Below are 25,726 nucleotides of genomic sequence, written 5' to 3'. Positions count from 1 at the left end.
ACCACCTCGAAAATAATAAAGGCTAATCACAATTAGAACACACAATGTAGAAAACAGAGTGGATAAGCGGAAGAAAGATAATTTGGATGCATGCGTTAAGAACTCTTGAACCTGAAGAACTCATAGAGAGAAATGAAAAACAGTTTTTAATATCATAAACCAAACTAAGGAATAAATCTTGATTTTCATACAGTTTAAACAACACACGATTAGATATGCTAGTACGAAATGTACAATAAGCTACAAAAATGTCTTATCAACATCCGATTTCACCTGGATGGCTGCACACATCTTATGAAACAGATTGTCTAGCGAAATATGGAGTGAAGCTTAATATATAGCAATTAGTGTTATTATATTCCTTAATATGTCAAAGCTACATTCTTGGGCATTGATATAATTAAATTCTGTAACCGCATCAGTTTATTTTTAAACTGATCCACGCCTATATACATTGAATGTTGATTGTTGCTATTTATAGATCCTACATATGTATGATGGGATCATGTGTACTAATGAGTGTCTCTGTCTTTACATGTTAGGTGCGTGGTTTCCGAAAGATTTGAACAATTGTCTGTAAGTTCGTCTCTCGAGAGATGACTGAACAATTAGGTATGTGTGTACATCTGCATTTGAGGGTGATAATGTCCTTGACATTGTTTGGTTATTCTATATGAATTATGATTTGATCATCCTTGTATCATTACTACATTTATAACATGTATAAAGATAAGATATGTAAGTTGTCGGCATCTGTTTATGCACAATCATATACAGATTAACTATAAATAGAATTCACACCTTTGTATACATTAGCTATAGATCTACATGCCTGCTGCTGGTTGAAATCATAGTAAATAAAGCTCATGATTCAATCAAATACTGTGTATGCTGAAAAATTGCTCATTAAAAGCTTTCTATATGTGTACTGGATTTAATGTAGTGGTTAAATTAGAATCTTTCTCTTCATTCGCTTAGTTTATGAACGTTGAAAGATGTAAAAAATGGTTGTAAGCTCTTGTATCGGGAGATGATTTAAAAATCGAATATTTGTGAACACATGAATTTGCGGTTGGAAGTGTGATATTGTCTTTTAGGTCTATATATATACCATTTGAGTTAAAAGATATCACACATAGTTTTGAAAGTGTTAATATAGGATATGATGCCAAGAATTCCATAAATAATGATGATTCCACTAAACAGACAACAACAAAAACATTTTTTTTAAATGTGATCCAGAACGTTAAGCAAAAAATCGTTGAGCACAAATTTAAACCGTTTCACAGATGATATCGGATATGTTCCTCATGTAGTAACTACAACCAACTTCCCTTTTCACCATGAATGTGACCTTCCGAATTAGACTATTTACCGGGTTTGTAATAACATGAGCAACACGACGGGTGTCACATGTGGAGCAGGATCTGCTTACCCTTCCAAAGCACCTGATATCATCCCCAGTTTTTGGTGGGGTTCGTGTTGCTTGGTATTTAGTTTTCTATGTTGTGTCTTGTGTACTATTATTTGTCTGTTTGTCTTTTTATTTTTTAGCCATGGCGTTGTCAGTTTATTTTCGATCTATGAGCTTGACTGTCCCTCTGGTATTTTTCGCCCCTCTTTTAAAGACATGTTGGTTAGCAGAGCGGATTGAGGATTACTTAAACTATTAACTATCTATTTTATTTAAATAACTGGAAGTACAGATTTTGTGTTATTGTTATTGCTACAAAAGTGAATTTTGTTTGTGATTATGGTAGAAGAGTAATTGACTAATTATTTGGAAAGTTTACGGAATTTACCATCTAATATATACCGATGGTAGAGTATATTACTGACAATATGTTTATAGGCTTCAATTGGGCTTGCTCATTTTTCCATATGTCTTGAATATCTGTTGTGATAGTTTAAATTACGAAAAATTCTTTCTTACTGACATTCTAAACTTCACAGCGATCATGGTTTACCATCCATATTTATAGATGTCAATACAATTGTCTGTAAAAAAAAAATGAAATTAGGATATTCAATTGTGTTATCCTCCCAGATATATCGAATATGCAATGAAGTTCCTGTTATTATATTGACACCAATTATGCACTTTTAATAGGCGTGGATGTCTATGAACCAACATCATCTCTATGCTTTCGTCATCTTAAAAACAAATGTTATGTTTTACATATTTACTTTCATATATTATGTTCATAGATAGAAAGTCTAAACAACAGTTAACTCTCGATGTCTTGAATTCGGTTAATTCGACTTTCATAATATTTTTAGAAAAAGCGTATCAATATCATCATTGACTTAAATTGTCAATTTTCGGTTTATTGTAGTGATATTTAATTCAGCTACCAGTGGAGCTTTTAGATTGTTTGGAATACGAGGTATTATTCTTTCTTACTGACATTCTAAACTGAACAGCGATCGTGGTTTACCATCAAAATTTATAGACGTCACAACAATTATCTGATAAATTATTAAAATTAGATATTCATTGTGTTATTCTCCCAGATATATCGAATATGCAATAAGGGTCCTGTTATTATACTCTTTATTTACACCCCAACTACGGACCTTTTATAGAAGTGGATAGATATGAACCAACTAATTATCTCTTTTCTTACGTCATACGTGAAAATAAGAATGATTTTTATGTTTTACATATTAACTTTGCAATATTATGTTGATAGATAGAAAGTCTAAAGAACAGTTAACTCTTGATATAATAAATATATTGATTCAATAAATTCGACTTTCGTAATATCTTCAGAAAAAGCGGATAATATCATCATTGACTTAACTTTTCAACTGTCGGTTTATTGTAGTAATATTTTTTTTTCAGCTACCAATGGAGCTTTTAACTTGTTTAAAATAAGTGGCATTCTTGCTTACTGACATGTTTGGACGAGTGATCTTTTAACATTGATGTCTTTAAATGGGTTTGCTCATTTTACCAAATGTCTGGAATATCTTCAGAAAAACCAGATCAATATCATCATTGATGTAAGTTTTCAACTGTCGGTTAATTGAAGTGATATCTAGTTCAGCTACCAGTGGAGCTTTCAGATTGTTTGAAATAATGGCATGCTTTCTTATTGACATTCTTAACTACACAGCGATCAAGGTGTACCATCAATATATAAAGAGGTCAATACAATTATCTGTAAAATTAATAAAATTGAGATATTCAATAATGTTATCCTCCGAGATTTATCGAAAATGTAATGAAGGATCTATTATTATTCTCTTAATATGCACACCAACTACTGACCTTTTATAGACGTGGATTTCTATGAACCAACTCATCATCTCTTTGCTTTCGTCATCCGTGAAAACAAAAACAATTTTTGTGTTTTATATATAAACTTTGAAATATTATGTTATAAGATAGAAAACTAAACAACATACAGTTAATTCTTGGTTCTGTAAATCGGTTCATTCGAAATTTTGGAATATCATCAGAAATAGAGGATCAATAACATCACTGATGTTAAATTTCAACTGTTGGTTTACTGAAGTGAAATTTAGTTCAGCTACCAGTGGAGCTTTTAATTTGTTTGTAATGAGAGGCATTTCTCCAAAATATATTGCGTCCAGTTTTGACTAGTGATCTTTTAAGATTGATTTCTTTAAAATTAATGAGCTTTCTCATTTTTTCATATGTATTGAATATTTTCAGAAAAAGTGGACCAATATCATTATTGATGTGAGTTTGCCACTACGTTCTTCACCAGTGGTAAAAGGAATCATGTGATATGTTTTATGTACCAAAGTGAAATTTGATTTTTATGTAAATTGATTAAAATTTAAACAATGTATTGTTTTGACATTTTTCACACTTTCGAATTGTGTATCTACTTTATTTTGGCTTCACGATTTTTGATTATATACACAATTATCTGATCGTATTCTTCCCTTGCTGCCTCCAATTTGGACGAGTGATCTTGTAACAATGATGTCTTTAAAAGGGCTTGCTAATTTTCTTGAATATTTTCAGAAAAAGCGGATCAATATCATCACCGATGTAAGTTTCCAAATGTCTGTTTATTGACGTGATATCTAGTTCAGCTACCAGTGGAGCTTTTTGGTTTTTTGAAATAAGATTACCTGTTACATTTATTGACATAATCATATATAAAATAAATGAAATTAATTTTTCCTTCATATTCAACTTTTGTATCCTCCCTGATATATATCGAGTACATCGTGCAGGTTCTTCAATTAATCTGTACATATGCACACCAACTACAGACACTAAATAGAGATTAATATCTATAAAACAACAAATCAGTTTTCTGCTTTCATCACCACTGGTAACAGGAATAATTTGTTATGTTTTATATATAAAAACAAATTTAGAAATATTATTGATATAAAGTTTAAACAACACATGTATTCTTTTGACATTTTTCACACTTCCGAAATGTATATCTCCCCTTGTTTGTCTTCAAATTTTTGAAATATATCCAAAATTTCCTGATCGTATTCTTTCTTTGGTGTGTCCAGTTTGGACGAGCGATCTTTTAACATTGATATCTTTAAATGGGCTGGCTAATTTTTCCACATTTCTTGAATATCTTCAGAAAAAGGGGATCAATATCATCACTGAAGTTAGTTTTCAACTGTCTGTTTGTTAAAGTGATATATAGTTCAGCTACCAGTGGAACTTGTAGATTGTTTGAAATAAGAAGCATCCTTTCTTACTTGCATTCCAAACTGCACTACAAACAGAGTTTACCATCAACATTTACAGACAAAATTACCTATAAATGTAGTGAAATTAAAATATTCAATTGTGTTATCCTCCCATAATTATCGAATATGTCGTGAAGGTTCTATTATTCTACTCTTCATTTGCACACCAACTGCGGACTTTTTATAGACTTACGTGAATATCTATTGACCAACAAGTTAATTTTCAGCTTTCGTTATCCGTGGTATTTTTTTTTAATGTTTTATATATAAACTTTGAAATATTATATAATTAAATAGAAAGTCAAGATTTTAAATTACAATCGAAATTTGCTTGTCGAATTCTTTCTATGTTGTGTTCATCTTAAAGAGTGATCTAGAGACTAAAATATCTTTAAGTTGTCTTGCTCATTTTTCACTATGTCCTGAATATCCTCAGAAAAAGAGGATTCCATAGCATCACTTATGTAGGTTTTCAACTGTTTGTTCATTGAAGAGATATCAAGATAAGCTACATGTGTGGCTTTTAGATTGTTTGAAATAAGTGGCATTCTTTCTTGCTGACATTCCGAGAACTGGACCACAAACAAGGGTATTCATCAACATAGATAGACTTCAATAAAAGTTCTGTAAAATTAATAAAATTAATTTTTCCGTCATATTAAATTATTTTATCTTCCCATTATATTTCGTGAAGGTTTTGTTTAGCATATAATTATATATATTTAAAATTGAAAACAAAATAACAAAAAACCAGAAACTCGTCAATGGTACAAGGCTTATTATTTGTTTCGCCAGACGCACGCGTTTTCTTGATTAAATTCACTAGTGTCTTTAAAAGATAGAATGCCAGATAAGACATCCCACTTTCCTTTTTCTTTACGATTCGCTGTCTGAATTCTTTACTAATTGTTGCTCATTGACTTTTTTCATTTAAATATTCTATGTTACGCAACCACTGATATGGTCATATTCACCTTGACATGTTTTAAAAAATAGACACAAACAATACATACATTGTTTTTAAAACAACCTTACCATTCAAAGCTTTCTTCAACCATGTCTACCATTCGTCTTATTCATTCTTTGAGTTTGCAAACAAATAGCAACTTTAATGAATTTCTCTTTGGATCTTGTGATTAATTAGCAAATATATATTTCGTGTCACTTGCATAAATATTCTGATAGCATTGCTCATATCAAGCATAGTTGTCTCTGTATGAAACTACTCAACAAACCCTATAGTTTCCATATCTGAATTTGATTCACTTTTAATAAAATTATTTAAACATGTTAAATGTTAAGACACTTCATATTCGCTTGTTTGGCTTCCAGATTTTCTTGTCATATTCTTCCATTGTTGTGTCCATTCTGGAAGAGTGATCTTGAAACTTTAAATCTTTAAGTTGTCTTGCTCGTTTTCACTTTCCTGAATATCCTCAGGAAAAGAGGATTCAATAGCATCACTTATGTAAGTTTTTAACTGTTTGTGCATTGACGATATATACCGACCGACTTAAGAAATGCATCACTAGATCATTCATTTAAATTCCCATTTTCAAATATGCAAGTTTTGTTTAACAAATGTATGAACATAAATTACATTCATTACTTCATTGTATAAAAAAAATTTACAGTTCGAAAGTTAAATTGATTACGTCATGATTTATATTCAAATCATTTGGTATGCACTGAAACCATGGTTTCCCCCTTATCAATGGACGTGTCACCGTCGAATGCAATGGCAAACGCTTAAACGATTTTCAGAATGGTCAACCAATTCTGTTGTGCATGATTTGAGTTCCGGTTTGTACCTTCTGATTTAGCCTTTGTCCCATCCATTTTAATGGGTGTTGACATTATGTGGTTTAAACTTTAAGGCATTAAATGTTTTTCTGTAGTCGATTCTTTGGGTTTTCAGTTAATGGGAAATATTTGTGGCATGAATCTGTCTACCATGGCATTTGGCGATTTGATTAGAATTGACGTCGCGGCCGTAAACATGTCTTGCAAGTGACGTTGCGTTATCAAATTTTATTGACGTGGCGTTTTCACTTTATAGTGATCTGCTCATTGATGGTCATCAACAAATCTCGTCTTCTTGTATCGTTGTATGAAGACTAGTTTCTGACGTCAAATTGTCTGGTTATAAAACGTTCATGTTTTCCTGCCTGCAATATATATGTACTGATTCAGACTTAAAAAAGCATTTATAGGATTCAACTTTCGCTTTAAGATATTCGTTCGAATTCAATAATCCTGTATGCTCAATAACCTCAGGTAAGTCAGAAGGAAGTATGGTAAGCATGAATAGTAGTTATTTCAGCATCAATCAAGATTTGGTTAAAAAAATCAACAAAATGTGTGTTAAATTTTTAAAGTTCGTCAGTATATCAAGATCAGCTATCAGTGGGACTTTAATATTAAAATAAGGAGATTTAGTTTGATTGCCAATGAGACAACTATCCACAAAAGTTCAAATAAAGTAGATGTAAGCAGTTATAGACAACCGTACGGATAAGATTGTTTGAAATAATAATCATACTGTCCTGCTGGCATTCCGAGAACTGAACTGTTGAAATACAAAAACATATGTATTCTTTCTTACTTACATTCTGAACAGGACTGCAACCAGTTAGTGATAGGTCTTGTTAAATTGTCGGTCTGCTAACGAATTTGAACAACAATGCAATTTCAATGGTAATCAACATCTGTATATAAACAAATAAGCTTTCTGCTCTCGTTGTCACTAAGACAATTTACCCCCAGAATAAAATTTATGTTTTAAAAATATAAACATGAATTTTGAATACGACGTTACAAGATAAATAAACAAAAAAAATATGTGTATTTGATGTTGCAGTGTTGACACTTTAAAACATTCATTGTACTAAGTGGTATAAATATTTAAAAGTGGTGTATGTAAAATGGTTGAAGATGAATGCTATTTATGCATGAACACGAACAGTTAATTTCCTTCAATGGATGCCAATAAACATATACGTTAACCACTACTTTTGAGTAAATAACATACAATTTAAATATGAATTTTATGCAAAATAGGACAAAGCATCTGAATAACAAGAATAGTATTAACCGAAAACATGTTTTCTGTTAATTGTCTAAAGTTTGATAAACAAAGCATGGGTGTAAAGAAAGAACAGTAAAATCCATTCACACTGTACATTTACGAAAATAGCAAGATATTTTGGTTTATTGAAATCGTTCATAGTAACACGATGTCTCCGTGAATAAACCGGTTTTAATTGCCAAATGTCGTTTCGATCATGTTGTATTTATATTCTACAACGTCATTCTTCTAAAGTTTATGATTAGTAGTAGCTGGATTTTATTTGGTTTATTAAAATTTGTTCATGTAAGACAAGTGCATTTATCAGAAACATGATAGAAGTATTTTTCATAATTTTATGTCTTTGATTTGATACTTTATTGAGCAGAAAAATTGGTACCGTTAGAGTTGATAAATCTGACGATACTGTAACAAAAAGTAAAATAACAGAACAAAAACGAACTCTTAGGAAATCCTTTTAAAGTTAAAGTCCAAAGCTCAAAAACACCAATCGAATGGAAAACAACTGTCAAATTCCTGACTTTGTGCAGGCATTTACTTATGTAGAAAAAGGTGGATTAAACCTGGGCTTATTGCTGGCTAAACTTCTCACTTGTTTGTCAGTCGCACAAAATTCCATTAATTAAGTTAACAACAATGTGTGAACAAAATAAACACACATAATACGTACAAATGTCAAGTCCGGTCTAAATGGGAACGCTATATCAGATACCTCATGTAAAAGAGTATCCCGCTGTATCTTGTTATCTTATTTTCGTCCTCAACATGACTAAATGTTTGCCACTGGACGTAAAGCAAAAATCAATCAATCATTTTAAATACAGCTGTAAAAAGCAACATAAGCCAGTTGTAATAAGTAAAGTGAACTGACTCGTGTACTAATGTCAGAGTTGTTTTTTAGAATCCATAGATAACGTTTTATAACAAATGCTTATGGTTTTTTTTAATCCTGCCAAACAAGGTATTTAAAGTGATATAAAAAAGTCATTTATCGTCCTATTTAATCCTGGTACTGTTTGCAGTACAAGTTATCTTTTCGCATTCGAAATGTATCTTATGTATACGGTAGTGTATACACCATAATTGTTAAATAAGCAGAAATTATAAAAGGTGTAAAAAGGTTTTAACTGAACAAAGAATATGAACCAATAGTTGCATAATATGTATGATTCAATATAAAACGTTATTTTGATTGGCTAACAGCAATGTCAACCTTTATTTCAAAATGAAATGTAACATTCATGAGGGCAAATAAAAGAAAAACTTGATAGAAATTGTGTTTTCATGATCGTAGAAAAAACAAACATAGCTATAAGTATTGAATGCTTCTTTAAGTAATTTTATAGGTTTGTAAAAGCATTGATCGTGCGCGCATTTTAAGAATATAGTGCTTTCGCGCTTCATACAAAACGTATTTCGGTCAACGCTTTTACACCCCAATAAGTTAACAAAAAGAATCATTCAATTCATAATTAAATAAAGAATAACAAGAATTAGGGGATCAATATTACAAATACAAAATAATGCGTGAATATAAAGAATGAAAAAATGGTTGAAAATTGAAAAAAAAATGAAGATTTCTGAAATCAAAATTAGAGAAAAAAATTGTTTCAAATTAAATAAGGAGTGTATTAAACCCTCCAGACAAGCACTATATTTAAACGAATGTATGTGTGTGTAAACAATAAGTCACTCACCCGTGAAATTACTGGTAAAGCAATATTGTGTTTTTAAATATGTGTGTAATGGAGACTTATCTAACTATTTTGCTACTGTCTGGATTAGTTTAATTGAGTGCATTCTATGGATACAATGTTGAACAAAGAATTGTTCAAATTAAAAAAGATTTTTATAATGCAGAAAATCATCACAAGAATGAATTGAAGAAAGTCAATGAAGAATTGAAATCGATTAGTAACTAAGTTAATGCACATCTTAACTAAATGATTGAAAACGAAATGCATTCAGGAAGGAAATAGATCAAACGAACAAAATGTTTCGAAGTTACACAACGAAACTATAAAGCTACTCACAGAAACCAACAACAGCTACGTTAAATGTAATCCGTTTTTATTCTGTAGTTAGGCCCCACTTTGGTTTTATCATGTATATCTATTATATAGTAATTTTATAATATTTACTGTTTGCAAAATTATAAACTATTCTAAATAATAAGGATGTTCATGTCCGAGGCAGAAAATCCTGGCCGTGTTAGGCGCAACTATTTGGAAGTTTTGGTCCTCGGTGCTCTTCAGCTTTGTACTTGTTTTGGCTTTCAAACTTTTTTTATCTGAGCGTCACTGGTTGGTCTTGTGTGGACGAGACGCATGTCTGGCGTATTGAATTTTAAGCCTAGTACCTTCTGCAAGCTATTATTCGTGTGTTTCTTTGTCCTATATGTCCTCCCATTTATTTGTATTGTGGTCCTGTCATGTGATGTTGTCGTTTTGGTGTTGTGTTTGACGTTGCCATCAAAGCGGGAGGTTCGGCATACCACAAAACCAGGTTCAACCCACCATTTTTTTCTTAAAATGTCCTGTACCAAGTCAGGAAAATGGCCATTGTTATATTATAGTTCGTTTCTGTGTGTGTTACATTTTAATGTTGTGTTTTTGTTGTGTCGTTGTTCTCCTCTTATATTTGATGCGTTTCCCTCAGTTTTAGTTTGTAACCCGGATTTGTTTTTATCTCTATCGATTTATGAGTTTCGAACAGCGGTATACTACTGTTGCCTTTATTTATAAAGGACATTCAAAAAGGTAGCAAACGTAGTCTACATTACAATACAGCTTAATAGATTTTTCAGTTTTAAATGGTCTTCAACTTCGTATTTGATTTTGACTCCTTACTGTTTTGATTCAAGTGCCATTGTTGCGTTATATGTTTAGACGAACGCATTAATGGTGAATCAAGTTGTTAGTCTGGTACCTTAATCAGTTTTTACATAACTTATAATGTGCATTAAAAGAGCATTAAATATTACAACATATTTTATAAGTTAATTGTAAAATTGATTTTTTGTCCCTAACATGCATAAATTATTTGCCAATGGACACTAATAATTTATTTTTATATAAATCAACTTATCACAACTTGTTACCGAGCAACAATGACGTGACCAGTAACCAGTTTTTCGTTCAGGATTGTTCTCTAACCAATGTATCCCTCATGTGTCTCTTTACAACTAACAGGTTCAAGGCAAGTATTGTTTGGTATTGACACGTTTAATCTGTCAAGAAAAGATTTTTAATCAACAAGTACAATCTATTCAACAATTTCCTGCACAAATGACAAAATGCAAATTGGACTTTATGTAGTATATTTTGATTATTGTTTTTTATTGAGAGCACATTGTCTTGATGGATAAAACAAGTCTTTAACTAACGATTAACTAAAATGTCCCCTTACATGATTAGTCTTCGACGTATCATGTCCGGAATAATCTCTTGATAAAACAGAAGTCTATGGTCTTTTCCGAAAACAATATCATTATTTCTATGATTTCCCTAAGATAAAGGAATTATTTTAGAAACTCAATACATTTTCCTATTTGTCATTATCTTTCAGAAAATAAAGAAAAAAATGGCATATCGTTTTCTGCGAGACTTCTATTAAAGATATTGATCCTTGGAATACAGTTATATTCGATCAAGTGATTTCTAACGATGGTAACTCTTATAATGCCGCTACTGGTATTTTTACGGCCCCAATAGCAGGAACATACTATTTTACCTCTACAATATTTACAAGTAGGGGATCAACATTGGAATTGGCACTAAAAGTAAATGAACAAAATCCAATGTTTATGTATGCGTGTGCTTCAGCTATAACAGGTAATACAGCAACAAACAGAATTATTGTAAAACTAAAAAAGGAAGATAAAGTTAGACTCGTCAAGTTTGGTGAATGGGAAACGCGTCAGATCTACATCCATCACAGTTGGAGCAATTTCTCTGGTTTTTACTTTAGGCGATTAACAAAATACAGAAGTCTATATATTTCTGAAGCATTTAAGTATTCAATTAAATTTTGATGTTTTGTCTTAAAATAAAATACTTGGTAAATTTAAACAACTGCTCATGTTATTTTCATTAATATAAATTGGTGGAAGTCATATCTTAAATAATTAAGTATGACTTTGAAAGATGTATTTTTTAATTCATAGAAGGAATAATATTTCATAAAATAAGTAATACTTGTGAAATAGTGTATTCTTTTCTTCATGTTTAGAAGCATTATAATAATGATTTTAATATAACTTCATCTTGTTTTACGTAAAATGACAAAAATAATTATTTTTGGTTTTAACTAAGATTTCCAGGTTAACTCCTCGATCAGGTTAAAGTTTTGGTTAGAGGTAGTTTTCAATATGCACGAGGATGTAGTCACATCGGCTTGAAACATCATATACATATTCAATTTAATGAGAACTTAAACATATATGACAAAGAATGGTGAACAAGTAGACTAAACAATAGTATTTTCATGGGACATACTGCATAGGGACATGGGATTCAAGGATCAGCATAAAGGTTTTTATAATTACGGTTGCAATATGTTTACGAATTATGTCGCTATTGGCATTCATATGGAACAATTACCCCTTGATTCCTATAATATAAGCTATTTTGTCTCTACCGAGACTACCAATCAACAATCATTTTTTTTAGTCAGGTAACCGGCCATGACTTACTTAAAAATTGAGTATCTCTGGATCCACGCCGTGACATTTGTAAATAACGATTTCGCACATTTGGCAATGTGATGTTATAAGTTTATTTATTTCATATTGACTGAAAGTGTTGCATGTTTATGTCTTGAGGCGTTGAATAAAACCAAAAAATATTAGTTAATAATATAAATAGCAAATATTCGAATTGTCAAATTATATTTTCGTATGAATGGAACGTAAAATAATATTTCATTTAATGACGAAAATGAGAATCAAATGGGACCCGATTTTGAAGCTGGGGATGAGATGCATAGTTGCTGTAGTTGCCGATTATCCCAATGATGATTCTTATTGATTAAAAACTTCGGAATAGACACATATATGTTACATGTAAAATGAACTCAGCTCTCATTTTATAAACGGTACTGAATTTATTCATGAACTGTACTGTGACGAGATGAAGAGTAAAATAGCTTTGGCATCTGATGTATCCATGCGATATCTGTGCTTAGAAATGCATCTCATGATAATGGTATCTTTATCGTGCTGAGGGCTAGGAATAAACAATTTATAATAACGGAAAATCTTGGGTAGTGACATATAGGATTGTGTGTCAATAAAATAATAAAAAACAATGTGTCAAAAATGTAAAATCAGTCATCTTGACAATATCCTTTTTAAAAAATAATTTTAAAAAAGGGGGCGCAATTTAACATATGTGTAATAAAAAACTGTTAAGTTAAAAAAACGAAAAGACGAACAAGTCCACAAAACACTACATCGACAATTACGAATGACCACCACGAACCCCTCCAATGACTTGGTCATGCCACAATTAAGAAAAAAGATCGGAATAGTGGTGACCATATTTGGAATAACGTCCGAGGGCATTTGTAACACAAATATTTCATAACGGACAATCAACTGACGATTGCATCCGTAAAACATTAGAGATAATAATTTAACACATGAAACCTTTTTTTCAATAGCTTCATTGTAATTAGCAACCCTCTTTCAATACATGATTATAGGCAACGCACGCTCTGGAATATCGTATCAACTCGGAGATTTATATTTCATTTTCAGGCGCTGATGAAATGTTCACAATAGGGGAAATTATAATCAACTTGTCTATCGTACAGTTTTTCTCTCAACCGACCCTCAATGTATTTTTTTAGATATCGGTCAAGATATTATGCAGGCTTAACTTTATCTGTGGTATCCGTTATTTCATGGTCGTGGGTTATATGCGTTCAACATAGACACTCTTTTTTTTAAAGTTATTTGTGAGAGGAAATCATTTTCTTAGCGGAACGCAAAAATACAGTAAAATGCTGGATTCCTTTCTTTCTTGGCGGTCTCTCTCTCTAATAATTAAAGAAAGAATCAATATATAATCGGTATAAAAATGGATTGTTCTGTCGTTTTAATTTTTACATCATTCGGTCAAAAAGAAAAAAAACGACGTCGCATAATGAAGGAAACACCGTGAGTAAAGTCTAGGTAACCTGTAAATAATTGAGGTTGCTCCTTATGAAAGTTAACTAAAATCTTCTACAAGCGGGGCAAATATCAATCAGTATTTGAAACATCCGTCCCAAATGCATAATAGTAACTAATATTTTGGTCTTAGAATCATGTTCTTTTTTATAAGTGTTCTTATTGGCTTTGAACTAGCTTTCAGTAACTGCTAGAACAAACAGATCTGTGTTTCTTACGTGTTTTCGTAGTTGCTTTTGTGATGAGCAAAGACCTTTTCAAATCACTTTTATATTTGTTTTCTTATGTTCGGATTTTATACCACTGTCCCAGTTTGGGAGGGTCATACGCCGGAAAATGTGTTTTTCCCTGATGCATTCAGTATGTGTGTGTTCCAAGTCAGAAGCATGAATACAGTAGTTGCAGTTTGTTGTTGAATATTATACCTGCTTTTTGTTTCCTGGCTTAGGATATGTGCAAACAAATGCAATCGGTTTAAACGTCTTAACAGGCACCAACCTTCACCCCTATAATGATGGACGATCAACGTTTTGAAAACAGTTATGCCCCTTGGAAATGTAATAAGTGCAACGCGGGGGATATTGGAACTCTGTTCTTTTATTCAAGAAAAATATTCAACTCTTGAACGAACAGCACTGAAAATAAACTCATTCGCAGTCGCATTCGTATAAATTAATGTGTTGTTTGGTCAAGCGTTGATTATTGACCTATATTTAAATTCTTGGATTAGTTATTATATAAATATTTATATGCAACGGGAATGAACTGTAATTGAACAATTTGAATATCATGCATTTGTACGTATATTCAATTATATCTCAAAAGAAAAGCGTCAGATGTGAATTGACACTGATATCTTTTATTATATTTTAGAAATTTTGCTAACATTTAGATTTTAAATATTATGAAAATGTTAATTTGATTTTCAAAAATAGGTATAGAACCAGTTATTCTGGAAACGATCATACAAGAAAGTAGAACATATTTGTTTTTTTAGTTACTTCGCCTTTGTCAACAAGGTATATATTTGTGTAGTTTTACTTTGAACGACAAAATTATTTTACTCGCGTAGTGGTATTAACCATATGTGGATTCTTAAAAATTCTAAAGAACTTCTGGATCTCGGTCTGTTTCTGAGATTGTTTCTAACATAACTTTTGATTTTTTAACCCTGTATACCACCATTCCCCATGTGAAATTATAATTTTTTTGAACATACTTTGAACGACAAAATTATTTCATATTTCTTCCTATGTGACGTTTACATTTTCTAACGTGAAACACGCGAACAATGAATGTGGTTTTTAAATTTGATAGATGCTTTTTGTGCTTTTTTGTTAAATATTTGTTTGTTTTGAGATTGTGAAACAGTGATGACTGCTGTACCCATATTTTGACTATTTTACCTATTATGTCTGTTTTGTTCACGCATCGTTGTAAATATAACGGAATTTGATGCGACTGTCATACAAGTGAGCGGTTTAGCGCTATAAAACCAGGTTCAATCCACCATTTTCTACATTTTTAAATGCCTGTACCAAGTCAGGAATATGACAGTTGTTGTCCATTCGTTTGATGTGTTTTATCATTGATTTTGCCATTTGATCAGGCACTTTCCGTTTTGAATTTTCCTCAGTGTTCATTATTTTTTTTTATTTTACTTTTTAGTATCAAATGAAAGCTTATGGACTGAAGGACTGAAGATAACAGTAAAATCCTTGTAAAAATGTTACATTTAATGATAAAAATTGTGATAGGAGGACACATTTAACCATGTCAGGAATATGACAGTTGTTATTCAATATTCAACGATCCGGATAAACTTATCGATCCTTTAAATAAAGGCAACAGTAGTTTACCGCTGTTCGGAAGTCATAAATCGATTGAGAGAAAACAAATCCGGGTTACAAACTAAAACTGAGGTAAATACATCAACTATAAGAGGAAAACAACGAAACAAACTTATTCTCAAAGGTTATCAAGTCAACACTGTAATTATATCTTTGAATATTGGTTTATTGGTATTATGGTATTAAAATTGATTTTGTTATCAGTAAATTAATATATTACTAAACATTTCGTTATATACATATGCACATTCATGAATCTACAATCCGTCGATACCCGTATCTTGGGATGCACAAGGTGACTGTTTATGACGTCTTTACACTAAATCCATTGGTTTTGATTTGTACTGATTGATATTTTAGTCTTTAATGCATGATTTTGCTGATTAGTTGAATGGCTTTGAACTAGCTGTCAGTAACGTGTTATCGGCATATATCGTCAACATGGAAGACTGTGTTTCTGGTAAAAATTCATTTTTTGTAATTTAGATAAAGGAAATATACTAAATATCTTTACCACAATTATTTTATCTAAGCATTGTTAGAAAATATTGATATTCTAAATGTGTAAAGCTTTTTGATGGAAAGATTGGGATGACATACTGCAATAAGTTTATATACTATTTACATTTATATATAACTATTGCATTATAGATGAAGGTAAATCACTCAAAATAACGTATCTGACTTTATATACATGTGTATAAGCTTGACGACATATCCGATTGAAATGTGCTGTTACGAAAAACTCTAGATTGAAATTTTGATTCTTATTGCCGTTGGAGCGATAGTATGATCCGTTTATGGACTCCTTATGTATCAAGTGCGCCGTTTAATTAACTTTTGAGATGACCCCTGTAATTTTTTTATGTCAGAGTCGGAGTCAACAGTCGGAACCAAGGCTTTCCGTAAATCTCTATTTGCAGATGTCTACTGTCCATCTATTCTCCATTTAAATCAATACTACTCACAACATGTATTATATGAGTGAAACTTCGCAAACCTCTTTCCCAACTTAGTTTGTTTTTGGCACCCTCTGCAGGAATGAAAAAAAAAATGAATTGCAAATTCTAGAAAAGTTTATGATTTTCTGAAACATAAATGCATTTAAAAATTGAATGCTTCTTTTTGTAAATTCATTGGGATGTAAAAGGTTGATAGAAAGACATTTTGTATGGAGCGCGGAAGCGCTTTCCAGCAGCATTTCAACGTTGAAAAGACGTTGAATTAACTGTTGGTTTTGAAATTTAGAACAACCTTGAATATCTGACGTTGAAAAAACGTAATATTTTCAACATTGTATAGACGTTGATTTTTGGTTGAATATTTGGTCATGACATATATAGGCGGTTAGTTTTTCTCGTTTGAATTGTTTAAAACAAATAGTGTCTGGGTCTTCTATCGCGGACAATACGTTGTGGTGTTTGCGTATTGTTGAAGGCCGTATAGTGACTTCCACATCAATGGACTCTGGTGGATATTTGTCTCATTGGCAATCATACCACATCTCCTGATATTTATAATACTTAGTAACCACAAAAAAATATTGACGCCGCATGACTTGACAGAGCTAGGACATCAGCAAGATTTGATCTTTAACAAAAAAACCAGTACAACAGATGTCACATTATGACAAAAGCTCATATAGCCAATAGGTGATCTGGTAAATGAATACAAATAAACTCTTAATTAATTTTTAATATTTTCGTGAAAATGAATTGTAGTCTCTAAACTCCTCTAACCATTTCTGGTGCATATTCCTTCTTTAATTCAGCTTCTGTTATGTTTGTGTCTTCCTGAAAGAAAAAAACACAAATAATATTATGTAAACATAAGTTAACAATTACGTAGAACGTCAAAGGCAGGGAGTACAATGGTATATGAATCCGTTTTTTTTTAAATTAATTTACTGCTTTACATAAACGCGCATCCGTTTTACGATTTTTTGCTACTGTACATGTAGCAATGCCATCTATCTCGAGCACCAGGATCTTTTTCACCAAATGCCACATATTCCGTGAACAAGGATCTATTGTAACAATGCAACCCATCCTGAGCACCAGTATCTATTGTAACAATGCCGCCTATTACGGGTACCAGGATCTATTGTAACAATGCTACCCATCTTGAGCATCGGGATCTATTGTAACAATGCCACCCATCTAGAGCACCAGGATCTATGGATAAATTGCCACCTATCTCGAGCACCAGGATCTTTTGTACAAATGCCAACTATTACGAGCACCAGGATCTATTGTAACAATGTCACCCATCACGAGCACCAGGATCTATTGTAACTATGCAACCCATCTCGAGCACCATGATCTATTGTTACAATGCCACCCATCTTGAGCACCGGGTTCTATTGTAACAATGCCACCAATCTCGAGCACCAGTATCTATTGTTACAATGCCACCCATCTTGAGCACCGGGATCTATTGTAACAATGCCACCCATCTCGAGCACCAGGATCTATTGATAAAATGCCACCTATTTCGAGCACCAGTATCTATTGTAACAATGACACCAGTCTTATTGATTGCAGTTTATGTTTTAAATTTGATATGCATAAAAAAATATCTATACAAATCAAATCAAATGTCTTTATTCCTAATTAAAGGGCCCATATAAAGCATATAAATCATCACAAATCACAAAGTTCATACAGTATCCACACAAACAACACATGCAATCTAACATACATACTGATTATTGATAATTAAAAATGTTAGAAATTAAAAAAAAAATACGTACCTCGACATCTATTACCTTTATCCTTAAATCTTTCCTTTTCATTTTTCTCATAATCAGAAACTCTGTCCCTAATACCTGTACAACAAATAAGAATAACATCGATCATCATCGCCATGCAATATTTCAAATTTGTAAAATTCGATTGAAAAATAAAAAGAAATCATTAAAAATTTCAGAGCATAGTTGACAATAATTATAATAATGTGATTGTGTATGACGGATTAAAATTTTTGATAGAAAAGGGGGAGTTGATAATCTTACTTCGCAAAAGTTCCCTTTCAGTAACAAATCAGCAGTAAAGAAATAAAATAAACTGTATGTAGGATCATGTAGGCTGAGTATGCTGTTCCTAGATTAAAGTACATAATTATATAGAGGTGTAGTCATATTGGAACGTACAACAAAAAAGACGATAGACACACTGAAGCCAGTAATGTTATCTCTACAACATGCAATATGGCGAGATTTTCAAACCATTTCACGTTTGTGCATTACATTATCTCCCAATGTTAACATCACTCAAGTATTAAAAGACAATCAACACAGCAACGGATAATAATTAAAAGAAACACTTATATTTCCTAAATATTGTTCAGGAAAATTGTACAATCTCCTGTGTTTGTATCACACTTGATGATCGCTGCACTACAAAAGTCTAAAAGTCTGAAAAGACCAGTTTTTGTCTTGATTTGCATGAACTTTTACTCGACATTCTCCAAAAGTATGACTCGTGTCTTAATTTTTCTTGACAAATTCTCATTTATATTAAATTTGCATGAAATTTACTCGACATATTCTCGACATTCTGAATATGGTCTTAAAATTTCTTGACAAATTCTTGACATTTGAATACTGTCTTGATATTTCTCGACATATTCTCGACATTCTTATTTTTTCTCAGTATGGCTTGACATATTCTGAACATTTTGAATTGTGTCTTAAATTTACTTGACAGTTCTGAGTTTTACAAATCATGACCAATATTCATGATATAACTTTAATCTTTATTTCTCTTTATATGATAATTACTGTTGTTCCAAGTTACACTTCTTACAACAAAAATAAAAGTTGGGCATGCAAAATAATTGAAAATTTTGGTATATAAATATTTTTTACAAATGCCAATATGGCTATGAAATCTAAAGTATAAAATAATTCAAATGTGGGTGTGTTGATATGAAACAATTTGAATGTGGATTTTTAAATAATTACAAATTTTGATTCCTATATCTTATAAATTAAATGATCAATCATACTGTAGACATATTTCATTCTACATTCATAATATTCAATGTTGATATGGTAAATAATTATTATACCAAAATGTGGTTTATATAAATAGCAAATTATGATGATATACAAATCATTCATTTAACAGAAGAAAAATTTGTGTAATGTCATCTGTTGGAATATATATATTAAGTATTACACATGGACAGGATGTTCCCCATAAAATTAAGGTATTCCACACCCAAGAGTACACGCAACTGTCAAATAGAAATTACTGCTTTACCTGTAATCAGCCATACAACTTATCAGTTGACCGAACATGCCACTACAATTTAAAACGTTTGTTGATGGATGAAAATGAAAATCATCATTTTGATGAAAAAAAATTGAATTAAAATGGATTTTTTTCATCAAAATTATGAAGTTAATTATTTTAACATAAAAACAAATTGAATAATTCCCAAAGATTAAAAGAAAATTATCATCTACTCCAGGAATAATAAAAACAAATGTATTTATAATGGGTTCTATAGAAATCATTGGTCTAATATCAGTTATGAAATGGATCTCAAACAGACATGCACAATATAGTTCTAAACATTCGTTTTCTTTTCAGGAAGGAGTTATCACAAATATTTATTTTTGATAAAAAATTATAAAATTCAACACTTAAATTTGAATAAAAAATGTTTTGGGTTGTTCTAAAAAATGAATAAGGTTTTGAATCAAGATGGGAACAAATTCTTTGACCTAAACGAAAGCCCCCCCCCCCACCTCTTCTTTTATCCACATAACCCAAAAGATGAATTGTGGGGTCCAATAGAGACACATGGTCACATTTTAAAACTGCCTATAAGACACCTATTTTAGTAAAGCAAATTTGACTGGCAGTTTTGCGAACGGCAAAAATCTAAATGCTGTTTGTTAAGTAACTTTGACTTATATTCCAAGTGAAAACAATTAATTAAATGTTTAATAAAAATAAATCAAAATTAAACTACATGGGGAATTATTGAGGGTATTCCAACTTAGTTGCACCAAAAGGGTATCTTACTAGAATGCAGGACAGAAAGTCACAGGACAAAAAGTCACAGACAAAAAGTCACGGACAAAAAGTCACAGGACAAAAAGTCACAATTCAGTTTTGACATTATTTTTCTTTAAACAAGAAAACAATAATTTAAAAAATAAAATTTTTGTTTTTTCTTGACATATTATATATGAAGCAACTTTGTAATTAAAATTTATTCAATACATATCAATAATGATCAAATAATTGCTATGGAAACGAAATGTTAAAGTGGCTTGGTACTTAAATGGCTTCATTGTGCCAAAAAATATATCCTTTGCATGATTAAAATTTAATAAATTTTCATTTATCAAGGCTTATGAACAATTTCCTAAACTTAAAAATGAATATATGTAATAAAAAGAAAATATTTCAAGATCTTTCTCTTATACATTCAAACAATTGTCAACAAATTATTTGTGACTTTTTGTCCTGTGATTTTTTGTCCTATCAAATTTGTGACTTTATGTCCTGTGACTTTTTGTCCTGTGACTTTCTGTCCGTTTACCTCTTACTATACCAAATTGATCCTTGATTCTTCAAAGTTTAGTTTAGCCATAATAAAAAGGAGTAAATAACAGCAATCGAATGTCATAAACAGTGCAGAATAAGTCTGTTCACATTTAAGGCCAAATTTATACTGTTGAGATAGTGTCAAGACATATTTAAGACTGTCAAGAATGTGTCGAGACATATTCAGACATTATTTAGAATGTCAAGAATATGTCGAGACATATTCAGACATTATTAAGTATGTCAAGAATATGTCAAGACAGATCGAGACAAATTTAAGACAGTCAAGAATTGGTAGAGACTAATCCAGACTCTTATCAGATGATACAGGAAGTGTCGAGAAATTTTAAGACAATGTTCATACTGTCAAGACACTTGTCAAGAAAAATCAAGAACCTTCTTAGACAAATTCATACTATGTCAAGAATTTTTAAAAATTATTTAGACAAATTAAGAATGTCGAGTAAAAATTCATGCAAATTCAGACAAAAACTGGTCTTTTCAGACTTTTTGACTTTTGTAGTGCTGTCGCGTTTAAAAAAATGGAGGTCACACGCGTTCGGTCATACATTTGTCAGCATCATGTCAAGTGATAATTCTAGCAATAGATTATTGGGAGTGCTAATCCTCGTGTATCAGCTGTGTAGATGCCGCACTTTCACACGCTGTGATTTATCTATGTTTAAAATATTTCCGGATAATAACAGATTAGTTAGTATTTTATTTCGATGAATGATAATTTATATTTTTGTATACTTTTTACGATTTTGATAAACGTCCCGGTTAGACATCGTTTTGAGCTTGTATTTCTTTTAAATATTCCTGATTTTACTAGATATTGTACAAAATAATTTAAAAGGCGACATTGATTACAATTTTCGATAGCAAAATCCTTATTTATGAACTTTTGTTGATGCAACAACAAACGATGTACAACCATAATTATTCCTCTTTAACATCGATGGCTGATATTTTCTTAAACCTATGCATACAATCTGTTTTCTCGACAAACCTCCATTGTCGACATGTCACCCAACATTAACCGTTGAAACAACATATTTACTTCAACCTAACTTCAACATTAAAAGTTCAACTAAAATTCAACGTTTAAAAAAGACCTAACTTTCTGCAACATAACTTCGACGTTGCTATTACAACGTTAAAACAACGTTGAAGCAACGTCAGGGAAAAATATCAACCACATTTCAACGTTAAAATGACTTTGTGTGCCGGGTGGGTTCATTCTAAAAATGTGTGCACGGTCAACGCTTTTACAACCCTATGAAATTACTAAAAGAATAATTCAATATTATAATAAATATTACATTTTTTTCGCTATGATCATGAAAAAATGATTACTACCAAGTGTCACTTTTTTTTTACCTGTGCATTTTATCGTGTTTCCTCGTGAATGTTACAATCATTTTGAAATGAATGTTAATTCAAGAATGACGCAAGATTGCTATTTGCCAATCAAAATAACGTATTACAATGAAACATACATCTAATGTAATTATTTAAAATTTAATCAACTAGTTCCTGCCATGCCTTAAAACTTTTCCAGGTGCACAGGTTTGTCTGTACTCAGAGTAAAATGTGTGGTGAAAATACGGCCATATTAGTCAAAACGTTATGATGAACCTTAAATAAGTAGATGATACTGACATACAAGACACTTCATTTCGCAAGACATGACGAAGATCACGTAAAACGCTTGACAATACCGGAAAGGCCAAATAAATAAAAATTTGAGACACATAAAACCGTTAGAACAAAATAGGAGGTCACAACCAATGAGGTTATTTATTGATTAAAACATTGCGCTTGAAGGGTAAAACAGGTTAGTACAGAAGCAGTGGAGTACCTGTTATAACCCCTGTAAGTCTTAAACAAGAATAACTTAATAATGAAACCATCTCCACACCAAGAATAACTTAATAATGGAACCATCTCCACACGAAGGATAACTTAATAATGGAACCATCTCCACACCAAGAATAACTTAATAATGGAACCATCTCCACACGAAGGATAACTTAATAATTGAACCGTCTTCACACGAAGGATAACTTAATAATGGAACCATCTCCACACGAAGGATAACTTAATAATGGAACCATCTCCACACCAAGAATAACTTAATAATGGAACCATCTCCACACGAAGGATAACTTAATAATGGAACCGTCTCCACACGAAGGATAACTTAATAATGGAACCATCTCCACACGAAGGATAACTTAATAATAGAACCGTCTCCACACGAAGGATAACTTAAAATTGGAACCATCTCCACACGAAGGATAACTTAATAATAGAACCGTCTCCACACGAAGGATAACTTAATAATGGAACCATCTCCACACGAAGGTTAACTTAATAATGGAATCATCTCCACTGAATCACTGGTTACTGGTCGCTCTATCGTTGATTAGGTAATCGTTCTCTTATTGCCATTATACATTCTGATAAGTTTATGAATATGAATGTTTTCTTAACACTAATCGGCAAATATATTGTTCATTTTGGGTACTACAATAGATTTTACAAGAACTCATAAAATATGTTGTTAAAATGGATGCCCCCTACGCATAAAAAGGGTATTATTTAGATAATCTTTACTAGTCGGCGCGGGACGTTTACGCTTTTTCATAGGACATTTGCACTTTTTATGGACGTTTGCGCTTCAATTTATAGAACATTTACGCTTCAAAAAAGGTCATTTGCCCATACTAGTATCATGATATAGCTGCAATATACTCACGACTGTGTTTATTTACCTGTTTTAATCTTATTTTGTTCTTCACGTAACGCATTTACGTCTGCTGTAATTTGATTTATTTCTTTCTTGTGGGCATTGTCTTTTTCTATCATTTCTTTACGAAGTGTATTAATTTGCTCTTTCGTAGTATCCAATTCTACTTTCACATGTTTAAGTTCATTTCTTGTCGTATCTAGTTCTACTTTCACTTGTTTAAGTTCATTTCTTGTCGTATCTAGTTCTACTTTCACAAGTTTAAGTTCATTTCTCGTCGATTCCAGTTCTACTTGCACTTGTTTAAGTTCATTTCTCGTCGATTCCAATTCTACTTTCACTTGTTTAAGTTCATTTCTCGTCGATTCCAATACTACTTTCACTTGTTTGAGTTCATTTTTAGTCGATTCCAATTCTACTTTCACTTGTTTAAGTTCATTTTTAGTCGATTCCAATTCTACTTGCGCTTGTTTAAGTTCCTTGCTTGTCGATTCCAATTCTACTTTCACTTGTGTAATTTCGTTTTTCGTCGATTTCAATTCTACTTTCAATTGTGCAAGTGCCTTGTTGTTCGATTCGAATTCTTCCTTCACTTTCTTTATTTCATTTCCATGTTGCAGTAACTCGTCTTTTATTTGGATTATATTTTGTTCCACTTTATGCACATATAATGCAGCAAGCAAAACAAATACAGACAGTAGGAAAACAACTAAATAATTCCCCATTACTGTTATATTTCAAAACATAAAATGTCCTTATTAGTTACCTTCACAGATGACTGACATGTTTAAATATTGTTTGAACAAAGAAGTTTAAATCCCATGAGGGTCTGACTGGTCGTTCTGTATTCTTTAAATATTAGCCATTTTTAGCTCACCTGGCCCACAGGGCCAAGTGAGCTTTTCTCATCACTTGGCGTCCGTCGTCCGTCGTCTGTCGTCGTCCGTCGTCGTTAACTTTTACAAAAATCTTCTCCTCTGAAACTACTGGGCCAAAGTTAAGCAAACTTGGCCACAATCATCATTGTCGACATGTCAACCAATATTAACCGTTGAAACAAAATATTTACTTCAACCTAACTTCAACATTAAAAATTCAACTAAAATTCAAAGTTGAAAAAAGAACTAACTTTCTGCAACATAACTTCGACCGACATTGCTATTACAACGTTAAACAAACGTTGAAGCAACGTCTGGGGAAAAATATCAACCACATTTCAACCGTTGAAATGACTTTGTGTGCCGGGTGGGTTCATTCTAAAAATGTGTGCACGGTCAACGCTTTTACAACCCTATGAAATTACTAAAAGAATAATTCAATATTATAATGAATATTACATTTTTTTCGCTATGATCTTGAAAAAATCATTACTACCAAGTATCACTTTATTTACCTGTGCACTTTATCGTGGAAATGTGTTTCCTCATGAATGTTACAATCATTTTGAAATGAATGTTAATTCCAGAATGACGCGAGATGCTATTTGCCAATCAAAATAACGTATTATAATGAAACATACATCTAATGTAATTATTTAAAATTTAATCAACTAGTTCCTGCCATGCCTTAAAACTTTTCCAGGTGCACAGGTTTGTCTGT

At 31.7% G+C, this 25,726-nt stretch overlaps 1 protein-coding gene across 1 annotated transcript; it reads right to left on the bottom strand.

Annotated features, from left to right (window-relative positions):
- Positions 1 to 17,485: 17,485 nt before the first annotated feature.
- LOC127724514 (uncharacterized protein PF3D7_1120000-like) lies at positions 17,486 to 24,927 on the bottom strand. Its single transcript, XM_052231498.1, has 3 exons — positions 24,153 to 24,927; positions 18,561 to 18,635; positions 17,486 to 17,601 (listed from the first exon to the last, which is right to left on the bottom strand). Exons 1-3 carry the CDS (start codon positions 24,850 to 24,852, stop codon positions 17,576 to 17,578), a joined length of 801 nt encoding a protein of 266 aa, XP_052087458.1. The 5' UTR covers positions 24,853 to 24,927; the 3' UTR covers positions 17,486 to 17,575.
- Between the last annotated feature and the right edge of the window lie 799 nt (positions 24,928 to 25,726).

The sequence above is a fragment of the Mytilus californianus genome, unplaced genomic scaffold (genome assembly GCF_021869535.1).
Source record: "Mytilus californianus isolate M0D057914Y unplaced genomic scaffold, xbMytCali1.0.p SCAF_14, whole genome shotgun sequence".
In the NCBI taxonomy this organism is placed as follows: Eukaryota; Metazoa; Mollusca; class Bivalvia; order Mytilida; family Mytilidae; genus Mytilus; species Mytilus californianus.
This window is presented reverse-complemented; position numbering and strand designations above follow the sequence as displayed.

What these genes read in the sequence shown, in the direction of transcription:
- LOC127724514 (XM_052231498.1), bottom strand. Translation starts at nt 24,852, where the DNA reads ATGGGGAATTATTTAGTTGTTTTCCTACTGTCTGTATTTGTTTTGCTT. An exon ending in ACAAAATAAGATTAAAACAG is followed by an intron (nt 18,636 to 24,152) that starts GTAAATAAACAC and finishes TTTGTTGTACAG; the next exon opens with GTATTAGGGACAGAGTTTCT. An exon ending in TAAAGGTAATAGATGTCGAG is followed by an intron (nt 17,602 to 18,560) that starts GTACGTATTTTT and finishes TTTTTCTTTCAG; the next exon opens with GAAGACACAAACATAACAGA.